The following is a 25,975-nucleotide window of genomic DNA, read 5'->3' on the forward strand; positions in this document are numbered from 1 at the left end:
TGCTACAGCTGGGCCTTGTGGGATGCCATGAGTCCCTCCTCGACTCCCTGCCCACGGAGCAGGACGGAGTGACACTGAGTGTGATCACGTGGACAGAAGTGCGAGGCTGTGGCTCGTCAGAGGGGCTCCTGGCTTAGACTGTCTGGTCTGACTCCAGAATCTCCAGGGGGGAGAGAGGAATCAAAACTCCCGTTTGGAGGGTAGTGGCCTCGGTAGTGACAAAAGTGAGGCGGTGCTGGAGGAGACCAAGGCCACTGCCCAGGGATTAACTCTGCCTCTGTTCTCCTGCCTGCTGCCGTCCTGCTTCCAGAGCCACCCAGGGATCCAGCCCCAGCGGCCACAGGAACCAGCTCCTAGACTGGCTGCTGGCAAGCAAGCTTGGCAGCATCCGAATTCCTCACCGCCTGTCCTCACGGTCCTCAGCATGGGCCTCTGTGACCCAGGGGGCTCAGCTGGGTCCCTGGGCTCCATGTGCACGTAGCTCAGGGAGAGGTGCTGTCCCTGGGGGGAGGGGGCCAAGGGCAGGCTCAGAGTCTGCTGGGCAGTCCAGAGGGGCAGAGCAGAGACGCTGTGGAGAAGGCCAGGGCCCCTCGGCATGGGGGAGGATGGCAGGCGCTGGCTCGGAGGAGGGGGCAGAGTTGAATGATGGAGAAGGGAAAGCCCGGGAAGAAGAGCCTGGCCAATAGGGAGTGAGATGCCTGGTTCTGGGGGTGGGAGAAGCCATTTTGGAGCAGGCTAGGGCCTGACATGGGAAGGGCAGGGCTGGCTGTGTGGGGGGCTGGTGAGGCCCAGGCCTGCATGCAGGGCCCCTGAGAACCGGCCTCTGGGTGCCTGGCAGCAACACCCCTCAGCTGGGCCTTTCCATCTCCAAGTGACTCCTACATTAGAGAGGTTTGTTGGGCCCCCAGCCAGGCTGAGGCAAGGGCACCACTTAGAGAGAGCTGCAGTCCCCGTCTGCCCCCCGCCCCGAGTTTCGTACCCCACTAGGAGCAACAGGGCTTTTATTATAGATCCATGCTGCTAACATCCATCATTTAATTACACTCTATATTGTGACTTTTTAAGAGATTTTTTTTTGTTTGGTACCTCAGCTACTTTTGAGCCATCATTAATTTCATCTCTCCCCCACCATTTGTTAATTAATGCACATACTTTGTCTCTAATTCTACTTTCCCCCCGACAAACTTTTAAATGTTCACCTTAACCCCTTAGCTTAGCATCAGCTCATTTATGTTAGTGGTGGAAGATCAAGTTGCAACACATAATCTGAACATTTCTTTCACGATGAATTAGAAAGATCTCCAAAAATATCATGCCCAAGAATAATCTAGAGATCATGCAGCCACTGTGCTGGCCCTGCATATGATGGAAATCACTTCAAGCCAGGGGGTGCTGCACCCCCAGCACCCCTAGTTCCAGCATCTATAACTTATTTAAAAAAATAACTAAGTTATAAAACCCTAGACTACAAAAAAGATTCCAAAACCCTTTGTAGAAGCCTACGTATCTGACTAAAAATAGTTCTTAGACCAAGATTCCTGGTCAGTGTTTGGAACCCAAACAGTGGAGCACCAGCACATTGAAAGTGAAATGAATTAGAAGTTGTAGAACTGATTTTTTTCAGGGTCTACACATAGAGGAATGGAGACAGTAAAGCACAGCCAGCCTGCAAGAGCTGTGCTGCAGAACAGGAAAACCTATAATCCTTCCCTGCTGTGAAGAAACAAGCATGAACCACCACAAATATTGTTTAAATTACACTTAAAACTTTCCAATTTTTTCCAACTCTCTAATTTTGCAGTGAATGGCAGTACCCCAGTGTGGCCATTTATTCTACCATTTAGTCTCACTTGTCTGTGGGAGTCTTTCCTTTGCCAACAATGGGCTTTGGTCAGGTCCATCGGCTGTGACACAGAAACACCGATTCCTCTGTGAATGCCGGGATTTTACCACATCTCCCCAGAGTGGTGTTGCACTTTTCTAGAACCTTTTCCCCAGATACCTTTTGAGGAGCTGCTGCCCCTCAACAGCTACCCTCCAGCAGCCATTTTGCAGCTTTCTGCTGTATCTCCTTCTCTTCCAGCTGGTAAATATTCTGATCTCCTGTTGTACTTACTCTGTAACATTTCTGAGGGTGGCAGAGTCACACAGACCTGAGTACGGTCAGTGAATTTCATGGAGGTGATGTTTACTCTGACCAATCCTTACAGCAACACACCAGAAACCTCCTTCCAACTTAATCCTTTGTATTTATCGTAACTATTTGTATAAACTCTTCAGTGAACATAAGCCCAAGCCAATCTGAACAATTTGTATGATTTGGCTGCCAATATGTGTGTGTTATGGATCTAGGCTGCGAACACCCATCATCATTTAATTATACTCTAGCTCGGGGTAGGCAACCTATGGCACACGTGCCAAAGGCAGCACGTGAGCTGATTGTCAGTGGCACTCACGCTGCCCGGGGCCTGGCCACCAGTCCGGGGGGCTCTGCATTTTAATTTAATTTTAAATGAAGTTTCTTAAACGTTTTAAAAACCTTATTTACTTTACATACAACAATAGTTTAGTTATATATTATAGACATAGAAAGGGACCTTCTAAAAATGTTAAAATGTATCACTTGGGCACGCGAAACCTTAAATTAGAGTGCATAAATGAAGACTCGGCACACCGCTTCTGAAAGGCTGCCGACCCCTGCTCTAGATCGTGATTCTTTTTAAAGGTATAGACCGTAGTGCTAATAAAAAAAATGTTTAAATAAAGAGATTGGACTATTTGGGGCTAGTTTTTAAGTGACTCTAGACTATTGACGTAGTAGAAAATGGCCCCGGGAATCATGGTTAAAGTTGCCCCCGCTACCAAAATCTGAAATGGTGCCCCGCTGGGAGTTGCAGCAGCTTGACTCCTGCATGGAGAGGACGCGTGCCAGCAGTGATCCTCAGCCCTCTGCAGTGACCGAGGAGCCCAGAGCCATCTCTGAACCTGAGGATCTGTGGTGGAGTTGTGAGTCACCGTCCTTCAGTTACATGGTAGGGAAATTGTTTGGGGAACCCTCACTCCCTGAACTGTGTCCTCGAGCTGGGGGTCCGGGTTGGGGATTTTATTACCTGCTGCCTGTTAAACCTAGGCAGGGACTGATCACCTTATCCCCCTTGTGAGGTTTTTGGGCTGCACTGAACCCAGTCATCAAGGGCTCCTACAAAGTACCCTGACCAATGGGACACTAAGGTCATGTTTGCGATATCCAGTCATGTGACTGGGGAAATTCACAGGTGTTATCCGTGTGGGCACCGGTGACCCTGAGAATCGTGTTTCACCCTGTTTTGTTCTGTTCAGCTTCTGTTTAATATAATTACTCTGTTGAAGATATTGTTTGTGTTATTTCTTGGGAGTCTCCAGCTCTCTGGCAAGTAAGTGGGGGTTCCCCTGTAGCTAGAATTTCCCTTCCAGGCTGCCCTGGTGACCCTGCCAAGGAGGAGTGAGGGGGGTGGAGGCACCGCCAAATAAATTCAGATGGGAAGAAAATAAGGAAGCTGCACCCTGCTGAGTGGGTGGCAGGATCCAGAAGAACCCAGGCCTGTCCGTCAAAACCCGTAAGGAGATTGGAGCTAAGGGAGGTAACTGGGTGGAGAGGGGGCACCACACCTCCAAACAGCAGTTCTGATGGAGCAGTGAAGAGCCATGCACTGACTTGTCACATCACCACCATCCCCTCCGCTTGGACTTCATCTCTCCTCCTCCTAAATCACCTGGTGCTAGCTTACTTCCGGTGACTGGCATTGGACAGATCCTCCATCCAGTTCAGGCACCCATCTCACGAGAGTGCTGTGGAGAAGTGGATTCCCTTCCCATGAAAGGAGCCTGGAGCTGGTTCCACAGGAACACTGAGGGAAAGGATTTTTACTGCCTCTATTTCCTGATCCCCAAAATGAGCAACTGTCTGAGCGCCATCGGGACCTGGCACCGCGACAGGTGCATACGGCTTTCCTGTTCAGGGCGCTCGCTCGGTGAAGTTTTCCCTTCCGTGCGCCAGGGAGATGGGCAGGCAGCTCCTGGGTTCCGCTTCCGGTGATCAAACACAACCACATCACGTGTCTGAGCTTGTGTGGGGACAAGACTCTGTCGGTTTAGAGGCCTTCCAACCAGCCAGGGCACAGCCCCAGGAGTCTTCACCCAGTGCCTGGCTGCAGTTGCTGCACACCGCGGACAGCAAGAAGTCTCTGTCCCTGCCTAGACAAGTGGCTCCTAAGGGCCATCTCAGAACAGGATCTCTGCTCAGCCACCCTGTACATGTGCAACCTCTTCCCGTCACCGGAGGGAGGGGCTGTTAATCACCTGGGAGAAATCCATGCTGCAATCTACAGCGGGGATCAGCTTCACTGGAGCATCCTCGACTGCAGGCGGGCCAGCGCCCTTCTGCTAGAGGAGAGATTTGGCACGATCCTAGACTCCCTGACAGTTCTCAGGGAGCAGCTGGAACAGACCACACGACTGTGCCTGAAGCTACTAGGTCTGAGGGCTTCATCACCCTACGTCACCACATGCCTTGCTTGTCGGAGCAGGAGACCCTTGGAGCTCTGGGTGACGAGACGCCGCACACCAGATATACCCAGCCTGCCAAGGGCACTGCCCGTCCCCCTGGAGAGTTCCAACAGCGTCACTGGGGAGAGAACAGGGACGACGTCCTCAGGCAAATGCTCTTTACTCCCTCTCCTCGACACTCTCGCTTGCCACCAGCGCCTCCAGTCTGGGCTGGGGTTTGCGTTACCAAAACCCATGTCCACAGCCCGTGGAGTCCCTGGGAGTCCAGACTCCCTGTCGGTGTCCTGGAGTTCAGGACAGAACGATGGTCCCTCAGCAGGAGGTCTCGGGATCAGCGCGCGTGGCCCTTGCAGTGGGTGGTGACCACAGCACTGTCTCGTGGGTAAGGCCACCGGTAATAGACCTCATGTGTGACGAGAACATCAAAGGCCAAGTGCCCTGCACAAGGGCGTACAGGGAGGGAGGTTCCCTCTCAGATGCTGGGCTGGAGCCGTCGGCTTCCCTCCGATTCCCCTGGTGCCCAGGCTGATAAGGAAGATCAGGTCGGACGGAGCCAACATCCTGTTAACAGGCTCCATGTGGCCTCATCAGCACTGGTACCCTGGTGTCCTGCAGCTGGCCAGTGACCCACTGCACCTGTTTCCCTGTCCCTGGACCTCCTGCCTGGACAGCGAGGGAGGGTTCTGCCTCCAGCCCAGATCCACGTGCCGGTTCGATACCCTGCGGAGTAATGGGGGCAGCTTTTGCCCTCCGAGGGTTCAGGCCGCCCTGTTGCAAGCCAGGAAAGGCTCCACTTGAAGTTAAATGCTAAACGCAGAAATGGGAACTGTTTACTATCTGGGCTGCTGGTAAGGAACTTGCTCACTCGAGCTGGGGTCCCTGCAGTCTCAGGGCTTAGTCTTAGCCCCCGAAAAGTTCACATGGCAGCAATATCTGCTCACTGCCATTTTACGTTTGACCCTCACACAGTTGGACGTGGATCTGAAGAACCCTCTCCAGAGTTCACAGAATAAATAAAAACAGAGTCTGGCAGGGAAATTAACCCTCCTGCTTCAGGGTGTTAGCTAATCGCTGGCTATTAGCCCACCAGGAGACCTGGCGTGGAGGCGGGCTGCCCCACAGCCGCTGCCGAGGGGTTTCTTACACCTTCCTCTGAAGCATCTGCTTCTGGCTGCTGTCAGAGACTGGGCGAGATGGACCTAGGTCTGATAAGCCTGGAAAGTCCTATCCTATAGGTAGGACAACCCCACCTTCTTTCACCTGGGTCTCCCCATTCCTTAACAGCGTGGTCAGCGGACGTGTTCCCCACACGTCAGGGAAATCCCACTATCCTGGGACCTAAATCTCGTCCTAACTAGGCTGATCACCAACATCTTGCGTGAGCCTCTCTCGAGCCTCTGCCTCTATTTCCTGGTCCTCAGAATGAGCAACTGTCTGAGCACCATCGGGATCTCACACCTCGACAGGTGCATACGGCATTCCTGTTCAGGACGCTCCCTCAGGGTGATGTTTTCCCTTCCGTGTGCCAGGGAGATGGGCATGCAGAGGCTGAGCAAGCCTGGTGCTGTGGCCCCTCCACCTTCTACCGTGCTGCACAAGGACACAGTCACCATGTGGCCCCATCCCAGCTTCGTGCCTAAGGTGCTCTCCGATTAGGGTGACCATATTTCCCCAAAGGGAAAACAGGACACTGCGTGGGGCTAGCCCAAGGCCCCCCCTCCCTGAGCCGCTTGTCCGAGCCCCTCTCCCGCACCCTTCATGTGGGGCTGGCCTGAGCCGCTCACCCGAGCCCTGCCCCCTCCTTCCCAGGTGGGGCTGGTGTCACTGCTCATCTGTGCCCTGCCTGCCCCCCTATGCGAGGCTGGGGGTGGCATCGCTGCTCTCTCGAGCCCTGCCTGCCCTCCGCCCGAGCCCCGTCGCCCCGCTGTGCAGGGCTGGCATCACCACTCCCTCTGGGCATTTGTCCCTTTGCTCTTGCCAACTGATCAAGTCAGCAAGCATGAATGGGACAAAAGGCTACTTTTGCCAAAAAAAAGTTGGGACGGCCAGGACATGGCTTAAAACAGGGACTGTCCCGGCCAAAACGGGATGTATGGTCACCCTATCTCAGATTCCCACTTATCCAAAGCACCTTCCTGCCCTAGTTCTTAGCAAGACACCAGCCCACCCACCACAGCCCCACTCCATCCCTGGCTGTGAAAAGGGGGCCCTGTGCTTACCTAGAAAAGACCGCTGGTGCACAGGGCCCTGAGGACACTGTGATTTCACGGCCTGCGTGGAAATAGCGGAATTAGCGGAATACCGCAGCTCTTCCCCATGCGGGGGGAGGTGGAAGGGCACATCCCTGCTTTTGCACCGGTGCTGAGGCGGTGACTGCTCGTGGGGCATCACTGGGCTGGTCCCATCCTGCAGGCGACAGGGAGGGGCAAGCGGGTCCTGTCCTGGGGCGTGGGGTGCTGAACCCCACCTGGACAAGCAGCGAGTGGCAGCGCAGTGCGTAGATGAGCCCATGGTGCCGGATGGGTCAGCCTGGGGCAGGGATCAGGGCCTGGCTCGCCCTGTGCCCAGCTCCCGCTCAGGCTGCTGCTGCTGCTTTCTGCCCAGCTGGCAGAGTGTGGGTGGGGGATGGCACTGACAGCACAGAGATTCGGGGCCTGGCCTGGCTCACCTCAGCGCTGCCGGCCCGGGGAGACACTGGAGCGCGGGCTGTGAGGCGCTGAGACCCTGCAGAGACAATGGGCACCCCGATGACCAGCGACGAACACCTAGTGGCAGGGGCAGCTGAGGGGGTGAACACGGCATGGCTGTGTCGGGAGAGGTGTCTGTGATGAGAACTGGGCTCACAGGCACAGCAGCTCCCTGAGGGAACAAAGCCAACGGGAACGTATGTTTCTGAAGCCTTGTTAGGTTATTTTTAGCCAAGTTGCAGCAGGCAGGTTTTTGTGCTTAATGCTAATGGGCTGCTCTTCCTCTGGGCGCTTTTGTGTGTGTGCTTTGATCATGCCCTGCCCCTCACCCCTTTGCCACTCTCTAACCCCACCCTCGCCTTTTGCCTCCCAGCCAATGGGCTGCAATGATTCCTTTAAAAAGTGAGCAGAGGCACATGATTGGCCATCCCACTCATTTAAAAAGACCTATTAATTTCATTGATTGGTTCAGTGCGGCTATTTAAAGAGCAACGTTCTTCTCTGTTGGATATGGTGAGGTGGTGTAGTGGGGCAGTTGCCCCACTTTGGCAGAGGAGGGATTAAAGCAGGCTGGAGGGAGCCTGTGCAGAACCCGGCCAATCAGAGAAGGGAAGAAAAGCAGCCAGTCAGGGCCAGACTGGGCCGTATATAAAGGCTGCAAAGCAGAGGAGACAGGAGTCTCTCCCTGACAAGCCGGGGAGGAGGACTGGCTCCCAGGGATCCGCACCTTAGATAGAGCGGTGCTGGGCAGGCTCAGCGGAGCAGAGGAAAAGCTCCAGCCTGATCCCTGCCAGGCTGAGGCCCCTGAAAGAAAAGGCCAAGAAGGTGCAAGGGACAAAGGGAAGCAGCTCAGGGAGTGTGAGCAGTAGAGGGGAGAGAAGGAGGGCAGGATATGGCTCCTGCCAGAGGGTCCCTGGGCAAGGACCCAGAGTAGTGGGTGGGCCTGGGTCCCCCCCTTACACTGCACCTGGCCGTGGAGGAGTGTGGTCCGATACAGACTGGGGCTGGCCCCTGAGGCCAGGGGCTAGACTCTGGGGCTGCAGTTGGCCACGAGGTCAGGTGCAGACTGGGGACTGCGGCTACCCCCGGAAGGGGAGAGAACTGAGTGGGGCACAGCTGGAGGGCTGTGTCTAGGAGAGGATGCCGCAAGCCAGGGAGCAACGCGGGTCCCAGACAGCACCGCAGAGCAGACAATGGGTGAGGCACCCCCTGCAGAGGGTGCTCCACAGCTGGACAGAGCTAATTCCTGGAGTAACCAGCAGGAGGCGCCGCGGTGGTGAGTCTGCACGTGTTACAGCTGGGTTGGGACCGGGGAGTCGCTGCTGCTGCCCTGAGTAAACGGCATCCGCGCCCCTGCTGGGAGGAGCAGCCGGGGGCCGGGTGGGGGGAGGAATATGTCCTCAGTGCCTGTGCTGCCGTGAGTGCTGACAGGCAGGACTCGTGGAACGGTGCACTTGGCACTTACACTTAAGTACTTACAAATACGGGGACAAGTCCGGTGTGGAAATCGTGTTGCTTATGTATTTATATGTAAAAGTACAAGTGTGTGAGTGACGATATAGTGCACAGACCGCATCTCATTCCACGAAATGGACATTCTTCTTCAATAGCACGTAGTCTCCAACAGATCATCCTGAGGATGGTTCCTTCTTGGCAAAAGGATCTGACTCATGGCTGGGCTGGGCCGGGCCGGGCCACCACTCCTAGTTGCAGTGACCAATCCAAAGTGCACGGTGTGTGTGCGCCACCCTCCCTGGCTGGTGCAACAGCTGGGCCGACAGATAAAGGCCCCGGCAGCCAGAACGTAGGGCCTGAAGCTCCCTAGTTGGGGCACTGAATTCTGGGGCCGACCAGAACTTGGGACAGGCGGGTGGGCTGGGATTGTTTTTAAAAAACTGTTCTGAAAAAGCACTTCCAGATTTAAAACGTTACTTTATGCTTTAAGTACCTTTAACGTGCACTGAAATGCAAGTACGAAGTACAGACCAATCAAACTACTTCAAGCATCTGAGAGCGCTAACGGAGTTGGCGGATGTGATTGCAGAGCCATTGCCATTATCTTTGAAAACTCATGGCGATCGGGTGAGGTCCCGGACGACTGGAAAAAGGCTAATGGAGTGCCCATCTTTTAAAAAAGGGAAGGAGGAGGATCCTGGGAACTACAGGCCAGTCAGCCTCACCTCAGTCCCCGGAAAAATCATGGAGCAGGTCCTCAAGGAATCAATTCTGTAGCACTTAGAGGAGAGGAAAGTGATCAGGAACAGTCAGCATGGATTCACCAAGGGCAAGTCATGCCTGACTAATCTAATTGCCTTCTATGATGAGATAACTGGCTCTGTGGATGAGGGGAAGGCAGTGGATGTGTTGTTCCTTGACTTTAGCAAAGCTTTTGACACGGTCTCCCACAGTATTCTTGCCAGCAAGTTAAAGAAGTATGGGCTGGATGAATGGACTATAAGGTGGATAGAAGCTGGCTAGATTGTTGGGCTCAATGGGTAGTGAGCAATGGCTCCATGTCTAGTTGGCAGCCGGTATCAAGTGGAGTGCCCCAAGGGTCGGTCCTGGGGCCGGTTTTGTTCAATATCTTCATAAATGATCTGGAGGATGGTGTGGATTGCACTCTCAGAAAATTTGCAGATGACACTAAACTAGGAGGAGAGGTAGATATGCTGGAGGGTAGGGATAGGATACAAAGGGCCCTAGACAAATTGGAGGATTGGGCCAAAAGATATCTGAGGTTCAACAAGGACAAGTGCAGAGTTCTGCACTTAGGATGGAAGAATCCCATGCACCGCTACGGACTCGGCAGCAGTTTTGCAGAAAAGGACCTAGGGGTTACAGTGGACGAGAAGCTGGATATGAGTCAACAGTGTGCCCTTGTTGCCAAGAAGGCCAATGGCATTTTGTGCTGTATAAGTTGGGGCATTGCCAGCAGATCGAGGGACGTGATCATTGCCCTCTATTCGACATTGGTGAGGCCTCATCTGGAGTACTGTGTCCAGTTTTGGGCCCCACACTATAAGAAGGATGTGGAAACATTGGAAAGCATCCAGCGGAGGGCAACAAAAATGATTAGGGGACTGGAACACAGGACTGATGAGGAGCGGCTGAGCGAACTGGGATTGTTTAGTCTGCGGAAGAGAAGAATGAGGGGGGATTTGATAGCTGCTTTCAACTACCTGAAAGGGGGTTCCAAAGAGGATGGATCTAGACTGTTCTCAGTGGTAGAAGAGGACAGAACGAGGAGTAATGGTCTCAAGTTGCAGTGGGGAAGGTTTAGGTTGGATATCAGGAAAAACTTTTTCACTAGGAGGGTGGTGAAACACTGGAATGGGCTCCCTAGGGAGGTGGTGGAATCTCCTTCCTTAGAGGTTTTCAAGGTCAGGCTTGACAAAGCCTTGTCTGGGATGATTTAGTTGGGGATTGGTCCTGCTTTGAGCAGGGCATGGGACTAGATGACCTCCTGAGGTCCCTTACAGTCCCAATATTCTATGATTCGAAGTTCAAAAATTAAGTGTGCACCGGAATACTGAACTGCATGGAAGCACTCACTGCCCAGTGCTTGCGGTTGGTTGGTTGTTGGGTGTGCTCGTTTTCAGAGTTTGGGATGCTTAAAGATTTTGAAACCCATTTCACCTTGTGGTTTGAGAAGAATCTGGCATCCATCTGGCTACCCGCTGGGCAGAGCTTAGTTCTCACTGAAAGCCTGCTGTGAGATGGGAGGCTCTAAAATCGCTTCTTGGGGAGGGCTCCAAAATCTCCAGCAAACTTTCGTCTGTGCTGTTTTGTCCCCCTCTCCGCCTGTGTCACTCCCCTTCTGTCCGAGTGTTTCTGTGCCGCGTGTTCGGGCTGCTCCAGCCACCAGCAACGGGACTGGCAGAACAGCTGTCCCCTTGTACAAGGGCTGGTATATGTTGGTTGAAAAGCCTTGGTGACAAGAGACTTTCCAGTCCTCTTCCCTTCTCCATGAACTGCTGAGATCAAGCACTGCCATGGGCAGCGGGTTCTCCTCTTCCTGGGCAGAGGCTGGTAGAGCAGTATCCTTGGTAGGTCATCGGATATCGGCCCTCAAGAAAACAGTCTGGTTTTCATCTCTCTCGCTCCCCCACCTGGCAGGCTTGTTACGGCCTTTAGCAGTTGCTGAGAAAATCGCTGCCCCTAGAAAGCAGAGCTCTATGGCACTGGAGCAGCGTGTCACAGGGTCCTTAGAGTGGAAGGGCCCTAAGGACATTAGGTGCCACATTCAGAGGCTCTAAGGCCAGAAGGGACCATCTGATCTGACCTGCTGTCTGACACAGGCCGGAGAATGTCACCACTCGCCTGTATTGAGCCCAATAACGTGTGTTTGGCTGAAGCGCCTGCCAGAAGGGCCCAGGCTGGATCCGCAGCCTCAGATGGAGGAGCCCCCGTTTCCCTGGGGAGTGTGTGCCAATGGGTAATGACCCGCCCTGGTCACAACTCTTGCCTAATTCTAGCTGGGATTTGTCTGGCTTCAGTGGGATTTGGGTGCCTGGCTCCCTGCGATGCCTTGGAACATCCCAACCTACATCTTGGCTCTAGCAGTTCATGAGCTTTTATCTGCTCAAATTATATCAGAATTGAAGTAGGGACAGAAAAGCTTATTCCAGTCTCCAGTTACCTGGTCATTTAGGCCTGAGACCAGTCATGGGAGTTGCTGAGGAATTACTGTTTACAAAGGGCTGGTGCAATTCAAACTAATGAGGAAACAGTCGCTGCCCCAGGGAGCTCCCAGTCTCAGAGGGATTCATGGGAACTGACTTAAATTTACTCATCTCCCAGCTAACGGCGTTCCTGATTGCGGAGAGCTGGGTTGCGGGGTGAGCTAGCGACAGACTGTCCCCTTCTCTAAGCTAGAACAGGCTCCATTCAGTCCTTTGTGGTCCCTTCAGCTCAGATCCCTCAGCCAAAGCCAACTGATCACTTTTAACCATTTGTTGAGCCGAGCATTTCGCATCACTTACGCTGGACCATGAGCTCTCTGGGCAAGGGCTGTCATCTTCTTATGTCTTACAATGCGGGGTGCTATCACAATAACAGTAGTTCGTATGTAAGCAGGGTCTGAATGACTGCTTCCCTGACAGCGAGCTGGGAGGGGAAGAGACTATGGGTGTGTTTATGTAAATAGTTTGCTCCGGCTCTGCTTACATATTCGGCACATACAGCGGTGTCAAAGTGATCAGCTTAGGCTGGTGTTGGGTACCAATCACCATAGCACTGAATGCAGGGGTAAGAAATATGGTTACCAATGTTGTAATTATTGTAGGAATATAGGAAAGCAGGATGGTGCTTAACCTGTCCCAAATGAGCGGGCCACCCTCAGTTGAAAGAGCCTCGTTAAACCAGGGGCTTGAACGTCAGAGCCTTGTGAAACTAAGATGGGTGGGGTCAGGTAGCCTCAGCCAGGAGGCTGAAAACCCTCACTAATCCTCCCTACTGCTCAAAGAATAGAGCTCAATAGGTTTCATGAGGAGCCTCTTTGTTATGTTAAATGCCTAATCCGAGCTGGACTCAGTTGTGGTAGGACTGTTCCTGCCCAGCCTGCAAAGAGCTGAACATTACGAAGAGATGGTCGCAGCGGAAGGTGACAGTCAGCTGGTGCACGAGTGGCTGGTGCAGCAGAGAGGAGCAATGAGCAGCCAGCCGGTAGAGAGAGGTGATGAGAGAGGTGAGCAGGCAGCTGGCAGAGAGGGCAGTGAGCGAGTACCTGGGCAGCACAGCAAGTAAGGTTCCTCCTTACCCCACCCCGGGGGGGAGAGAGGTGAACTCTGCAGATTCACCTCTGAACTCTGGGTCTGCACTGACCAAGGACAGCAACTCTGAGTCAGGTGCAGAGAAGGGTAGGGCATGTGAAGGGGACTTTTGGGTAGCTGGATTTAAGAACCTGAGGGGGAAAAGGACACTGCCCAACCTACTTACAGGGTCAGGGTCTCATTTTAAGCACTGGAGGTGGGGGGAACAAAGGGGGAAAAGGGCACTTAATAATGTTGAAAGCTTGGAATTCGGTACCCCCGAAATGGGACTAACAGACCTTGCTTGATTGGCTTTTATAAAAGTTACAATTAAACCTTCAAATACTTGAAAAGGCTGAGCCCTCACAGCTTGCCATATCTGTAGCTCCAACAGGCTCCAGGCTCTTTTGTTGACCTGTTCCAATGAGGCTTTGAGAACAGCCACCTTCCCCCATGGCTGCCTACCCCCCTCATGGGGGGTGCGGTACTCGGGCCGTGAGAGGGTCGTTGCTTTTTTCCTTTTGCCTGACACCTAAAACATGGGTGGATGGAACTTCCCTTCCCTCCTACCTGCAAACTGTAATTAACACACTTTGAAAACCCCTATAAACTTGGCCTTTTTGGGACTATAACCCAACATATGTTTGCTATATTGTGTCACATGCACACATCAAAAATTGTCATAAAAACCAGACAATTAACCAAATACTCCAACTAAAAACAAAACATCACAACAAGAAGTGTGATATTTGCGACACCCCTTATTTCAGCTGATTTAACCCTCAATTCATGGCAAATATCCCAGCAACCCAAAATCAAGAGGTCATTTTGTCAAGTTGAGGGTGAGGATTACGCATCTTGTTGGTTTTTGTGTGTTTGTTATTTAACTGTCCAAACACTTAGACAAAAACTTTTTAAAGTGCCCAGCACATCTAACAATCCAGTTAAGTCTTTTTCAAATCATCAGGTGTTATGTTGTGCTGGATTCCAAAGGATTAAGGTGTACTAGATTCATAGATTCCAAGGCCAGAGGGAACCATCTTGATCATCTAGTCTGCCCTCCTGTATAACACAGGACAGAGAACTGCCCCCAAATCATTCTCGTTTGAATTAGAACATATCTTTAAAAAACCCATTCAATCTTGATTTAAAAATTTCAGTGATGGAGAATTCACCACAACCCTTGGTAAATTGTTGCAGAGATTAATTACCCTCACTTAAAATTATACACCTGAATTTCTCTAGCTTCAACTTCCAGCCATTGGATCGTGCTATACGTTTCTCTGCTAGATTGAAGAGCCCATTATCAAATATTTGTTCCCAGTGTAGGTGCTTAGAGACTGTCATCAAGTCACATGTTGGCCTTCTCTTGTTAAGCTAAATGGATTGACCTCCTTGAGTCTATCACTATAAGGCATATTTTTCAATTTTCTTAATAATTCTCGGGGCTCTTCTCTGAACCCTCTCCATCCTTCTTATCAACATCCTTTGTGAATTGTGGACACCAGAACTGGACACAGGATTCCAGTGCCAAATACCGAAGTAAATAACCTCTCTACTCCTACTTGGGTGCATGAAGAGGGGAATCTTGAGTATCACATTAGCTCTTTTGGCCACAGCATCACACTGGGAGCTCATGTTCAGCTGATTATCCTGGGAAGCAAGGACTCTGAAAAAAGCCTTGGGGGATCATGGTGAATAGAGTCCCCTGCCCTGTAAGTGTGGCCTGCAGTCTATGTTCCTAGATGTATTCATTTGCATTCAGCCATATTAAAACACATATTCTTTGCTTGCACCCAATTTGCAGAGTGATCTGGATGACACTGTATCAGTGACCTGTCGTCTTCACCATTTACCTCTGCCCCAATTTTCATGTCATCTGCAAACTTTATCAGTGATGATTTTATGTTTTCTTCCAGATCTTTGGTAAAATAGCACAGGGCCAAGAACCAATTCCAGGGGGATCCCACAGAACCCCACTAGAAACACACAAACTTGATGATGATTTCGTGTTTACAGTTAGGCAGTTTATAATCCATTTAAGATGTGCCATATTAACTTTGTATCCTTCTAGTTAGTTAATCAAAATGTTGTGCAGTACCATGTCACATGCCTTACAGAAGTCTATTACATCTGCATGATTACCTTTATCAACCAAACTTGTAATAGCATAAAAAAAATCAAGTTAGTTTGACAAGATCTATTTTCCATCAACCTAAATTGATTGGCATTAATGATGTTACCCTCCATTAATACTTTATTGCTTAAGTCATTTACCAACAACTCATTAGCATGCCTGGGAACAATGTTAGGCTGACAGGCCTATAATTATGTGGGTATTCTCATTAACCCTTTTTAAATATTAGCACAACGTTAGGTTTCTTCCAGTCCTCTGGAACTTCCTGAGTGTGCCCAGACTTACTGAAAATCAACCTAAACGGGCCAGTGAGCTCTTCAGACAGCTCTTCTAAACGTCTTGAATGCAAATTGTCTGGACCTGCTGATTTTAAAAATACCTAACTTCAGTAGCTGCTGTTTTACAACCTCCTGAGTCACTGTTGGAATGGAAAGGGTTTTCTCACCCTATGATACGACGACATCATCATCTGCTTTTTCCCCCAACTACAGAACAGAAATATTTATTGAACTCTTCTGCCTTTCACAGTTCTACCACCATTTCCATCTAGTAATGGGCCAATACCATTGTCAGAATTCTTTTTGTTCCTAATATACTTTTAAAAACCTGTTTGTTGTCCTTAACTCTGTTGGCCATAGGTTCCTTCTTGCGTCCCTTTGCTCCCCTTATCAGTTTTCTACAATTCCTAGCTTCTGATTTATATTCATTACTATCAATTTCCACCTCTTTCCATTTGTTTTATATCATAGAACCATAGAATATCAGGGTTGGAAGAGACCTCAGGAGGTCATCTAGTCCAACCCCCTGTTCAAAGCAGGACCAACCCCAACTAAATCTTCCCAGCCAGGGATTTGTCAAGCCGGGCCTTAAAAACCTCTAAGGATGGAGATTCCACCACCTCCCTAGGGAACCCATTCCAGTGTTTCACCACCCTCCTAGTGAAATAGTGTTTCCTAATATCCAACCTAGACTTCCCACATTGCAACTTGAGACCATTGCTCCTTGTTCTGTCATCTGCCACCACTGAGAACAGCTGAGTTCCGTCCTCTTTGGAACCCCCCTTCAGGTAATTGAACGCAGCTATCAAATCCCCCCTCACTCTTCTCTTCTGCAGACTAAACAATCCCAGTTCCCTCAGCCTCTCCTCATAAGTCATGTGCCCCAGGCCCCTAATCATTTTTGTTGCCCTCCGCTGGACTCCCTCCAATTTGTCCACATCCCTTCTGTAGTGGCAGGGGGACCAAAACTGGACACAATACTCCAGGTGTGGCCTCATCAATGTCGAATAGAGGGGAACGATCACGTCTCTCAATCTGCTGGCAATGCTTCTACTTCACGCAAAACACACTGGTTAAGATAAAACAAGTTTATTAACTACAGAAAGATTTTAAGTGATTATAAGTGATAGCAAACAGATCAAAGCAGATTATCTAGCAAATAAACAAAAACGCAAACTAAGCTTAACATACTAGATAGATAGGATTTAAATTAGCAATTTCTCACCCTGACTGATACAAGCAGTCCACCAAGTTTCCATATACCTTTAGCCTGTGACCAGCACGTCCCCCAGTTCAGTCTTTGTTCCTCAGGTGTTTCCAGGAGTTCTCTTGTGTGGGGACTGATGCCCCAAGAGGATGTCACTCCCCACTTTATATAGTTTTTCCATATGGCGGGAGCCCTTTGTTCCAAGCCCCATTTGTGGACAAATACAGGTATCAAAATGGAGTTCAGTGTCATGTGGTTTGGTCACATGCCCTTGCTGAGTCATGGCAGCCATTAGTTACAGGCTGGCTGAAACATTCCCAGGAAGGCCAAGCTCTTCCATGGTCTCTTGTCTTTGTTGATGAGCCACTGGCACTGTCTGGCTTCTTCATTGTTGCACCAGAAAGGCTAGTTGTGGGCGTTACTCACGTGTAACTACATTTGAAATACAGATACATAGTCAACATTCATAACTTCAGATACAAAAAATGATACATGCACACAAATAGGATAATGATATTCAGCAAGTCATAACTTTTCCAATGACACTCCACATGACACATTGTGTACAAAATGCATCATAATTATGTCATAATCATACCACTATGATGAATATGGGGTGCAGTGTCACACAAGCTTCCTCCTCTCAGGCTGATCACTGGTTAATTTGATCAAAACTCCTGGCAGCAAATAATGTGTGTTAAAAATGAAGCAGTCACACTTTCTGAGGTGATTTGGTTTGGGCAGATGCTGAAGGTTGTAGAACAAACTTGTGCCCTTGGTTTGAAATGTTCAGGGATTGCTGAGCTTCAGGGACCATAGCAGGGCCCCTCTTTTTGCCTGAGCTTCTGAAAAGAGTGGTGCCTGATAGGGCAAATATTTATAGCGATTGGAGGCTTTGTGGGAAAAGTTCCACCTATTGGCTCTCAGGGGAGGATGGTTTTTTTTTTGGAGGGGGGGAGTGGCCGCTACATACACACAAACAGTAAATGGTGCCTTTTTATGTTACAAATCTAAGTAATGAATAGATTCCTTCATTTGTGACTGGGGCCAAATGTAAACGCTGACTGATAGCATGCAGCTGCGATGGGCCCAAAGTGAAGAACACCACGTCTAACGGCAGCTGCAGGAGGAACAGGGGAGACAGCATTTTTAGAGACTGAGTTTGGCTGAAACACCCTAATGGCTGCCATGAGAGATTTAAAGACCACAGGTGATCAAGACCATGATTCCAGGTTCTAATACTATCCATATCACAGCACTATTTGAGAGCCTTCCAAAAGAGCACCAAGTGACGCGACAGGCGTCTGTCACGTGTGGCTCTTTTTTCCTCTTATCTTCTCCCCAAGGGAGAATTGCATGTGGATTTAAAAATAAGGTTCTATATTTTTGTGTGCTGTCTGCTGCCGTTTACAGGGGGAAAGTGTGCCTGGCACTTGGAGTAGAAGGTGGTGAGGTTTCTGATGGTCCTTAGTTCCTGCTGGAGTTCAGTCCACAGTCTTAGACCAGCCCTTGAGAAAGTTCTGTCTCCTGCAGGATACATTTTACCCGTATGGCAGGGAGCTCCATTGTGCCAGAGAAGCAAAGCTGTCAATCATGGTCTTCGTCCTGGAGCTTTAGGCTACTTTAGACACCTTGGGCCCATCTGTGGAACGCTTCGAATATAGGGACCGAGAGCTCGAACTTGATTTGACATTCTACGGAAAGCCCGTGTAGGAACGGAGGGAAGGTGTGCTGTGCCTGTGGAGTGCTGAGGAGATGGGCTGCAGCATTCTGTCCTAGTTGGAGTTTCGTGACCGCTGGAGGTTTCATGCCCAGGTACACTGCATTGCTGTATCCATCCGAGAGGTGACAGTGTCTTGTATTACTAAGGCCAGGTCACGATCCACGCGGCTGGAACAGTCTCCTAGCCACCTGGAGACACAATGGTTTTATGCCTTCAGTAGCATAGTGCCTCATTGCACCTCATGAGCAAGGTACAACTGGAGGAAGAAAGCTGGGGAGACCTCAAAGACACTATGTATCTGACTCATTTATAAAGCTCATTAAGGCTTAAAAACCAAGCCACATGCTTCAGATCAGGTCCTTCATCTTTATTTGGCAACAGGTGTATTAAAAGACCAGAACATAGAATTTCACACTATTAAATTCCTTTTTGAACTCCATTTAACTACTTGGCAATAGGGTAAATTAATTCCCTTTAGCTGGAAGTTGTGCTATTGTCAGGATAAAACAATTTCCTTGACAGGCTTCTCAGCAAGGGCTCATTCCAGAGCGCTCTGATCCTGATCCAACAAAGCATTCAAGTGTGTGTTTAATTTTCAGGATCCATGTGGTCCCACTGACATCCCTGGACCAGAGTGCTCGGTGCTGGATCAAGCCCTAAAGCAGCCATCCAGGTTCAACTGTTTCTACCTGAGTAGAGTTACAGTAATATTTATGTTCATATGATTTATTTCGTCCTGAAGCAGTTTACATTGTTTAAGTGCAGAACCATTGAACTGCAGTGGCCTCTGGTTCGAGGGCAGCAGCAAGCTGGCCCTCAGGACATTGCACAAGAGCAAAGTAAACGTTTGTACAATGGCATTGGGCAAACAGCTACTTATGAGAGGCATCATCTGCTCTCTTTAACAGTCAGGCAGAGCAGGCAAGATTTCAGCTTAAGCTCTTGTCTGAAAAATCCACTCAGTGAGTTGACTGCATGGTAATTCCTTTAAGGGAATAAAACATCTTATTGGGCATTATGAACTATGTTAAATGGTCATAACATTAAGACAGTATAATTTACTTTCTTCAGACCTGGCTGTTAACTCTCAATGAGATCTACAAAGCAAGCCAAATTTGAACAAAAAAAATGGAAATGTTCAGAATTTGCTGCAAAAAAAACAAACAAACCTGTCCTGGGGAAAGAATGAGGTTGAAAAGGAAGCTGGAACTTAACTACAGAATGCTCTGTGCACCCCTGTTACGATTCTAATTGTGGAAAAATTCTTTAACCACTGCAGCTACTATGAAATTCAAAGAGTAATTTTAGGCCTTGTTTTAATAATCTACGTGACATGTAATAATCATGCCTGTGACTAAATAAAGAGTGTGGGGGCTGGGTACCGGGAGTGGGAGTGTTCTATAGGAACGTCACTTTTGCTAGGCATAAGAGCAGGATGATGTGGGGTGCTGAATCCCTCCAATCCCTGTGGAAGGCAGTGGGGATGGACGTTCAGCATCTTGCAGGACTGAGCCGCTGATTTTTGCCCAATATTTACTTTTGTGTACCTGCGGTTAGGGCCGTGCACATTTCGTTGACTTCGCCAATCACTTGCTCTATTTCATTGACGGCTTCTCGGATTTTAGCTGCCAGCTCCGTTTTTGCGCCTTTGTGGAGTTCCATAGAATCCCTTGCTACAAAGAAAACATCTAACCCCAGGGTGACAGCTATTAGAATGTGGGTAGCAGCTCCTGCAAATCTTGCAATTCTACCAGCAGTAGCCAGGAGCTGCCCAGCTTTGACTATTTTTAAGGTGTTAAGAACAGTTCGTCCTGCCCCTGACCCTATCTGTGCGAATGCAAACACAAACCCACTATTTTCATAATCTATCAATCTTTGGATTTTTTCAGCTATGCTTTCTGTATAGTCTTTGATATGTTCCAGCTCGGACTGACACTCCAGTAAGAGCTTCTCTACTGTCTCCTTCTTGACTTTACTTGCCACCATATCTGTGGTGGTTGCGGCTGCACTGGTCAATCCCCCTGCTGTAGCAACAGCAAACCCCGTAAGAGAGACTATCAGGGATGCTCCAAATGTAACAGGAGCAAGACAGAGGCCTACGATGGTCGTTATCCCCCCGGCAATTCCCACTGTCCCTCCAGCAATGCTTGCTATTGTCGCTCCTTTGTGGATCTTGTCAATAGCATCTGCAATTTCCCGAAGCTCATCTAAGAGTCTCGTCACTCTGCCTGTTGCTGGCAATAATGACTCCTTCAGTATTTTTTCAATGTCTGGACTTATTGACAAACTGACAGAAAAGAAAAAAAAGGAAAAATTAGTCTCCAGGTCTAAAATCCCTGCTCCTGCACCTTCTTGTGCAGTCTTGACATGCTCCCATTGACTTCCATGGGAGCTGCATCCACTTACACCAGGGCTGAGTTTGGTCCTTGGTGACGAGTGTGCATTGGTGACAGGTGAACCTCAGTAGGTAAACACCCAGAATTTAACTTAGGACCATAGGAATTGCCACACTAGATCAGATCGATGGTACATGTGCAGAAGACTTGTATTCTGTCTCCAACAGGGACCACAAACAGATGTTTTACAGGAAGGGCAAAACACCCGAAAGAGAAAATTGTGGAATAAACTGCCCAGAGGTTAAGTTTCTACCTTCTCCCAGGCAGTTAGTGGTTGGCTCATCCCCTGAAGCAGGAGGGTTTATATCCCTTTCAAATGTTGTATCCTATCTAATTTAATTGAGGATGATCTCTTTATCTATATTCACAGATAATTTTTATCTGAGGTAAGGTTGAGGGTACATATCAGGAATTTTAAGGGTAAAAGCATTACAGGGAGGTTGTAATTATTCCCAAAACAAGTTATAAACCAAGGAGAGTGGACTAGATGATACATCTGAGGAAAGGGAGCAGAAGGAGACTCCGGCAACTGGAAGGCATGAGATGCACTGTCCTAGGGTTGGGGGTTCCACGACCACCGCTCCCAAGAGAAGGAGGCGGATGGTGGTGGTCGGGGACTCCCTCCTCAGGGGGACTGACTCATCTATCTGCCGCCCCGACCGGGAAAACCGAGAAGTCTGCTGCTTGTCAGGAGCTAGGATTCACGATGTGATGGAGAGACTGCCGAGACTCATCAAGCCCTCGGATCGCTACCCGTTCCTGCTTCTCCACATGGACACCAATGATACTGCCAAGAATGACCTTGAGCGGATCACTGCAGACTACGTGGCTCTGGGAAGAAGGATAAAGGAGTTTGAGGTGCAAGTGGTTTTCTCGTCCATCCTCCCTGTAGAAGGAAAAGGCCTGGGTAGAGACCGTCGAATGGTGGAAGTCAACGAATGGCTACGCAGGTGGTGTCGGAGAAAAGGCTTTGGATTCTTTGACCATGGGATGGTGTTCCAAGAAGGAGGAGTGCTAGGCAGAGATGGGCTCCACCTAACGAAGAGAGGGAAGAGCATCTTCGCAAGCAGGCTGGCTAACCTAGTGAGGAGGGCTTTAAACTAGGTTCACCGTGGGAAGGAGACCAAAGCCCTGAGGTAAGTGGGGAAGTGGGATACCGGGAGGAAGCACGAGCAGGAGTGCGCGAGAGGGCAGGGCTCCTGCCTCATACTGAGAAAGAGGGACGATCAGCGAGTTATCTCAAGTGCCTATACACAAATGCAAGAAGCCTGGGAAACAAGCAGGCAGAACTGGAAGTCCTGGCACAGTCAAGGAATTATGATGTGATTGGAATAACAGAGACTTGGTGGGATAACTCACATGACTGGAGTACTGTCATGGATGGATATAAACTGTGCAGGAAGGACAGGCAGGGCAGAAAAGGTGGGGGAGTAGCACGGTATGTAAGGGAGCAGTATGACTGCTCAGAGCTCAAGTATGAAACTGCAGAAAAACCTGAGAGTCTCTGGATTAAGTTTAGACGCGTGAGCAACAAGGGTGATGTCATGGTGGGAGTCTGCTATAGACCACCGGACCAGGGGGATGAGGTGGATCAGGCTTTCTTCCAGCAACTCACGGACGTTACTAGATCGCAGGCCCTGGTTCTCATGGGAGACTTCAATCACCCTGATATCTGCTGGGAGAGCAATACAGCGGTGCACAGACAATCCAGGAAGTTTTTGGAAAGTGTAGGGGACAATTTCCTGGTGCAAGTGCTGGAGGAACCAACTAGGGGCAGAGCTCTTCTTGACCTGCTGCTCACAAACCGGGAAGAATTAGTAGGGGAAGCAAAAGTGGATGGGAACCTGGGAGGCAGTGACCATGCGATGGTCGAGTTCAGGATCCTGACACAAGGAAGAAAGGAGAGCAGCAGAATACAGACCCTGGACTTCAGAAAAGCAGACTTTGACTCCTTCAGGGAACTGATGGGCAGGATCCCCTGGGAGAATAACATGAGGGGGAAAGGAGTCCAGGAGAGCTGGCTGTATTTTAAAAAATCCTCATGGAGATTACAGGGACAAACCATCCCGATGTGTAGAAAGAATAGTAAATATGACAGGCAACCAGCTTGGCTTAACAGTGAAATCCTTGCTGATCTTGAACACAAAAAAGAAGCTTACAAGAAGTGGAAGATTGGACAAATGACCAGGGAAGAGTATAAAAATATTGCTCGGGCATGCAGGAGGGAAATCAGGAAGGCCAAATCACAGCTGGAGTTGCAGCTAGCAAGAGATGTTGAGAGTAACAAGAAGGGTTTCTTCAGGCATGTTAGCAACAAGAAGAAAGTCAAGGAAAGTGTGGGCCCCTTACTGAACGAGGGAGGCAACCTGGTGACAGAGGATGTGGAAAAAGCGAATGTACTCAATGCTTTTTTTGCCTCTGTCTTCACGACAAGGTCAGCTCCCAGACTACTGCACTGGGCAGCACAGCATGGGGAGGAGGTGACCAGCCCTCTGTGGAGAAAGAAGTGGTTCGGGACTATTTAGAAAAGCTGGACGAGCACAAATCCATGGGGCCGGATGCGCTGCATCCGAGAGTGCTAAAGGAGTTGGCGGATGTGATTGCAGAGCCATTGGCCATTATCTTTGAAAACTCATGGCAATCGGGGGAGGTCCCGGATGACTGGAAAAAGGCTAATGTAGTGCCCATCTTTAAAAAAGGGAAGAAGGAGGATCCTGGGAACTACAGGCCAGTCAGCCTCACCTCAGTCCCTGGAAAAATCATGGAGCAGATCCTCAAGGAATCAATTCTGAAGCACTTAGAGGAGAGAAAAGTGATCAGGAACAGTCAGCATGGATTCCTCAAGGGCAAGCCATGCCTGACTAATCTAATTGCCTTCTATGACGAAATAATTGGCTCTGTGGATGAGGGGAAAGCAGTGGACGTGTTGTTCCTTGACTTTAGCAAAGCTTTTGACACGGTCTCCCACAGTATTCTTGCCAGCAAGTTAAAGAAGTATGGGCTGGATGAATGGACCATAAGGTGGAGAGAAAGTTGGCTAGATTGTCGGGCTCAATGGGTAATGATCAATGGCTCCATGTCTAGTTGGCAGCCGGTATCAAGTAGAGTGCCCCAAGGGTTGGTCCTGGAGCTGGTTTTGTTCAATATCTTCATAAATGATCTGGAGGATGGTGTGGATTGCACCCTCAGCAAGTTTGCAGATGACACTAAACTGGGAGGAGAGGTAGACACGCTGGAGGGTAGGGATAGGATACAGAGGGCCCTAGACAAATTAGAGGATTGGGCCAAAAGAAATCTGAGGAGGTTCAACAAGGACAAGTGCAGAGTCCTGCACTTAGGACGGAAGAATCCCATGCACCGCTACAGACTAGGGACCAAATGGCTAGGGAGCAGTTCTGCAGAAAAGGACCTAGGGGTTACAGTGGACGAGAAGCTGGATATGAGTCAACAGTGTGCCCTTGTTGCCAAAAAGGCCAATGGCATTTTGGGATGTATAAGTAGGGGCATAGCCAGCAGATCGAGGGATGTGATCGTTCCCCTCTATTCGAAACTGGTGAGGCCTCATCTGGAGTACTGTGTCCAGTTTTGGGCCCCACACTACAAGAAGGATGCGGAAAAATTGGAAAGAGTCCAGCGGAGGGCAACAAAAATGATTAGGGGACTGGAACACATGACTGATGAGGAGAGGCTGAGGGAACTGGGATTGTTTAGTCTGCGGAGGAGAAGAATGAGGGGGGATTTGATAGCTGCTTTCAGCTACCTGAAAGGGGGTTCCAAAGAGGATGGATCTAGACTGTTCTCAGTGGTAGCAGATGACAGGACAAGGAGTAATGGTCTCAAGTTGCAGTGGGGGAGGTTTAGGTTGGATATTAGGAAAAACTTTTTCACTAGGAGGGTGGTGAAACACTGGAATGCGTTACCTAGGGAGGTGGTGGAATCTCCTTCCTTAGAGGTCTGCCTTAAGGTCAGGCTTGACAAAGCCCTGGCTGGGATGATTTAGTTGGGGTTGGCCCTGCTTTGAGCAGGGGGTTGGACTAGATGACCTCCTGAGGTCCCTTCCAACCCTGATATTCTATGATTCTATGAAATTGAGAGTTAAGCTGAAAGTTAAAAGAAATCTAGATGTCTGATAAGGTCTGGAAATGCACTGATATGGACCTAAGCATCCTTAGTGCTGCCCTGTATTCCAGGAGGAAAGAATGAAAACTATCTAAATGTCTTTAGAAATCAGTTTATTGTGTGGCATTGTTATAGGGAAGAGGTAAGGCTGTTTGGGTGCCTCCCTATCTGAATTCTTGTGCCCGTGTAGGTGCTTATGTGCTGTGGTCAAGTCACCTCTGAATCTTCTCTTTGATAAATTAATGAGATTGAGCCTCCTAAGAATTTCACTGTGATATTGGTTGTCCACCCTGACCTCTAAATCTCTTTCAGTGTTGGTGCTTTCCAGGGTACATCCAGTTGCCCATCTTGTATGTGTGACCCGTTGTGATGGAGTGGGATGAATATTGTGTGTATCCCCGTTTCCCCTATGTGTTGCAGGGCTAACTAAGTGGGGGAAAGGGTTGTTTACTGTTTGCAGAGACCCAAAGACACAGGCCTGACTGACACCTGGCTGCCTGGGGCTCCATGCCCATGGACCGTCCCAGAAGACAATGGTCGCTCCAATTGTTCGGTGTAGCAGATCGCCGACTCACTGGCATGGCACCTCCTGCTGGTCAGTCTGGGAATTAGCTCTTTCCAGCCTCGGAGCGCCTCCTGCTGGCCGGTTTCTCCCTACTGGTACCTGCTTCCTCGTCTCCACCACCTCTGGCCCTGTGTCCCTCCCGGACCCCGGTACCCCTTACCTTGGGGTGCTGTTCCACAGCAGTGCCCCCACACTCTGGGTCTCCCCTCCCAGGGGAACCCCCTATGCCCACCTTGCCTCAGTGGCTACTGCCAGTCGTCATCTAGCCCCCTCTCACTGGGGCAAACTGCAGTCTGCAATGGCCACTCATCATTGGCGAGGGGGTTGGACCTGCTGCCTTTCTAGCCCAGCTGTCTCCCTGCAGCCCCAGTACCTCCTTAGGCCTTCCTGCCAGGCCTCAGCCTGGGGACTCGCCAGGCCAGAGCTCCCCAGCCATGCCTGCCCTTCCCCAGCACTGCTCTGCCAAAGGTACCCTGTCTCTCCCAGGCAGCTAGGTCCTTCTCACTCCAGGGCTGGAGTGGGACTCACACAGCTCCTTACCCACAGCCCTCTTATCAGGGCCAGCTGT

General features: G+C 49.9%; 1 protein-coding gene across 5 annotated transcripts in view; it reads right to left on the bottom strand.

Annotated features, from left to right (window-relative positions):
- Positions 1–16,625: 16,625 nt before the first annotated feature.
- Positions 16,626–25,975, bottom strand: part of LOC141995684 (uncharacterized) — a 49,327-nt gene continuing 39,977 nt past the window's right edge. For 4 of the 5 annotated variants that reach the window (XM_074966957.1, XM_074966956.1, XM_074966958.1 and 1 more), the window contains exon 3: positions 16,626–20,614. In XM_074966957.1, the coding sequence (XP_074823058.1) occupies positions 19,861–20,614 (754 nt within the window). In that variant the 3' untranslated portion in view covers positions 16,626–19,860. The remainder of the gene's footprint in view (positions 20,615–25,975) is intronic. The other variant, XR_012641390.1, reaches the window with a different exon arrangement.

The sequence above is a fragment of the Natator depressus genome, chromosome 11, assembly GCF_965152275.1.
Source record: "Natator depressus isolate rNatDep1 chromosome 11, rNatDep2.hap1, whole genome shotgun sequence".
Classification (NCBI taxonomy): domain Eukaryota; kingdom Metazoa; phylum Chordata; order Testudines; family Cheloniidae; genus Natator; species Natator depressus.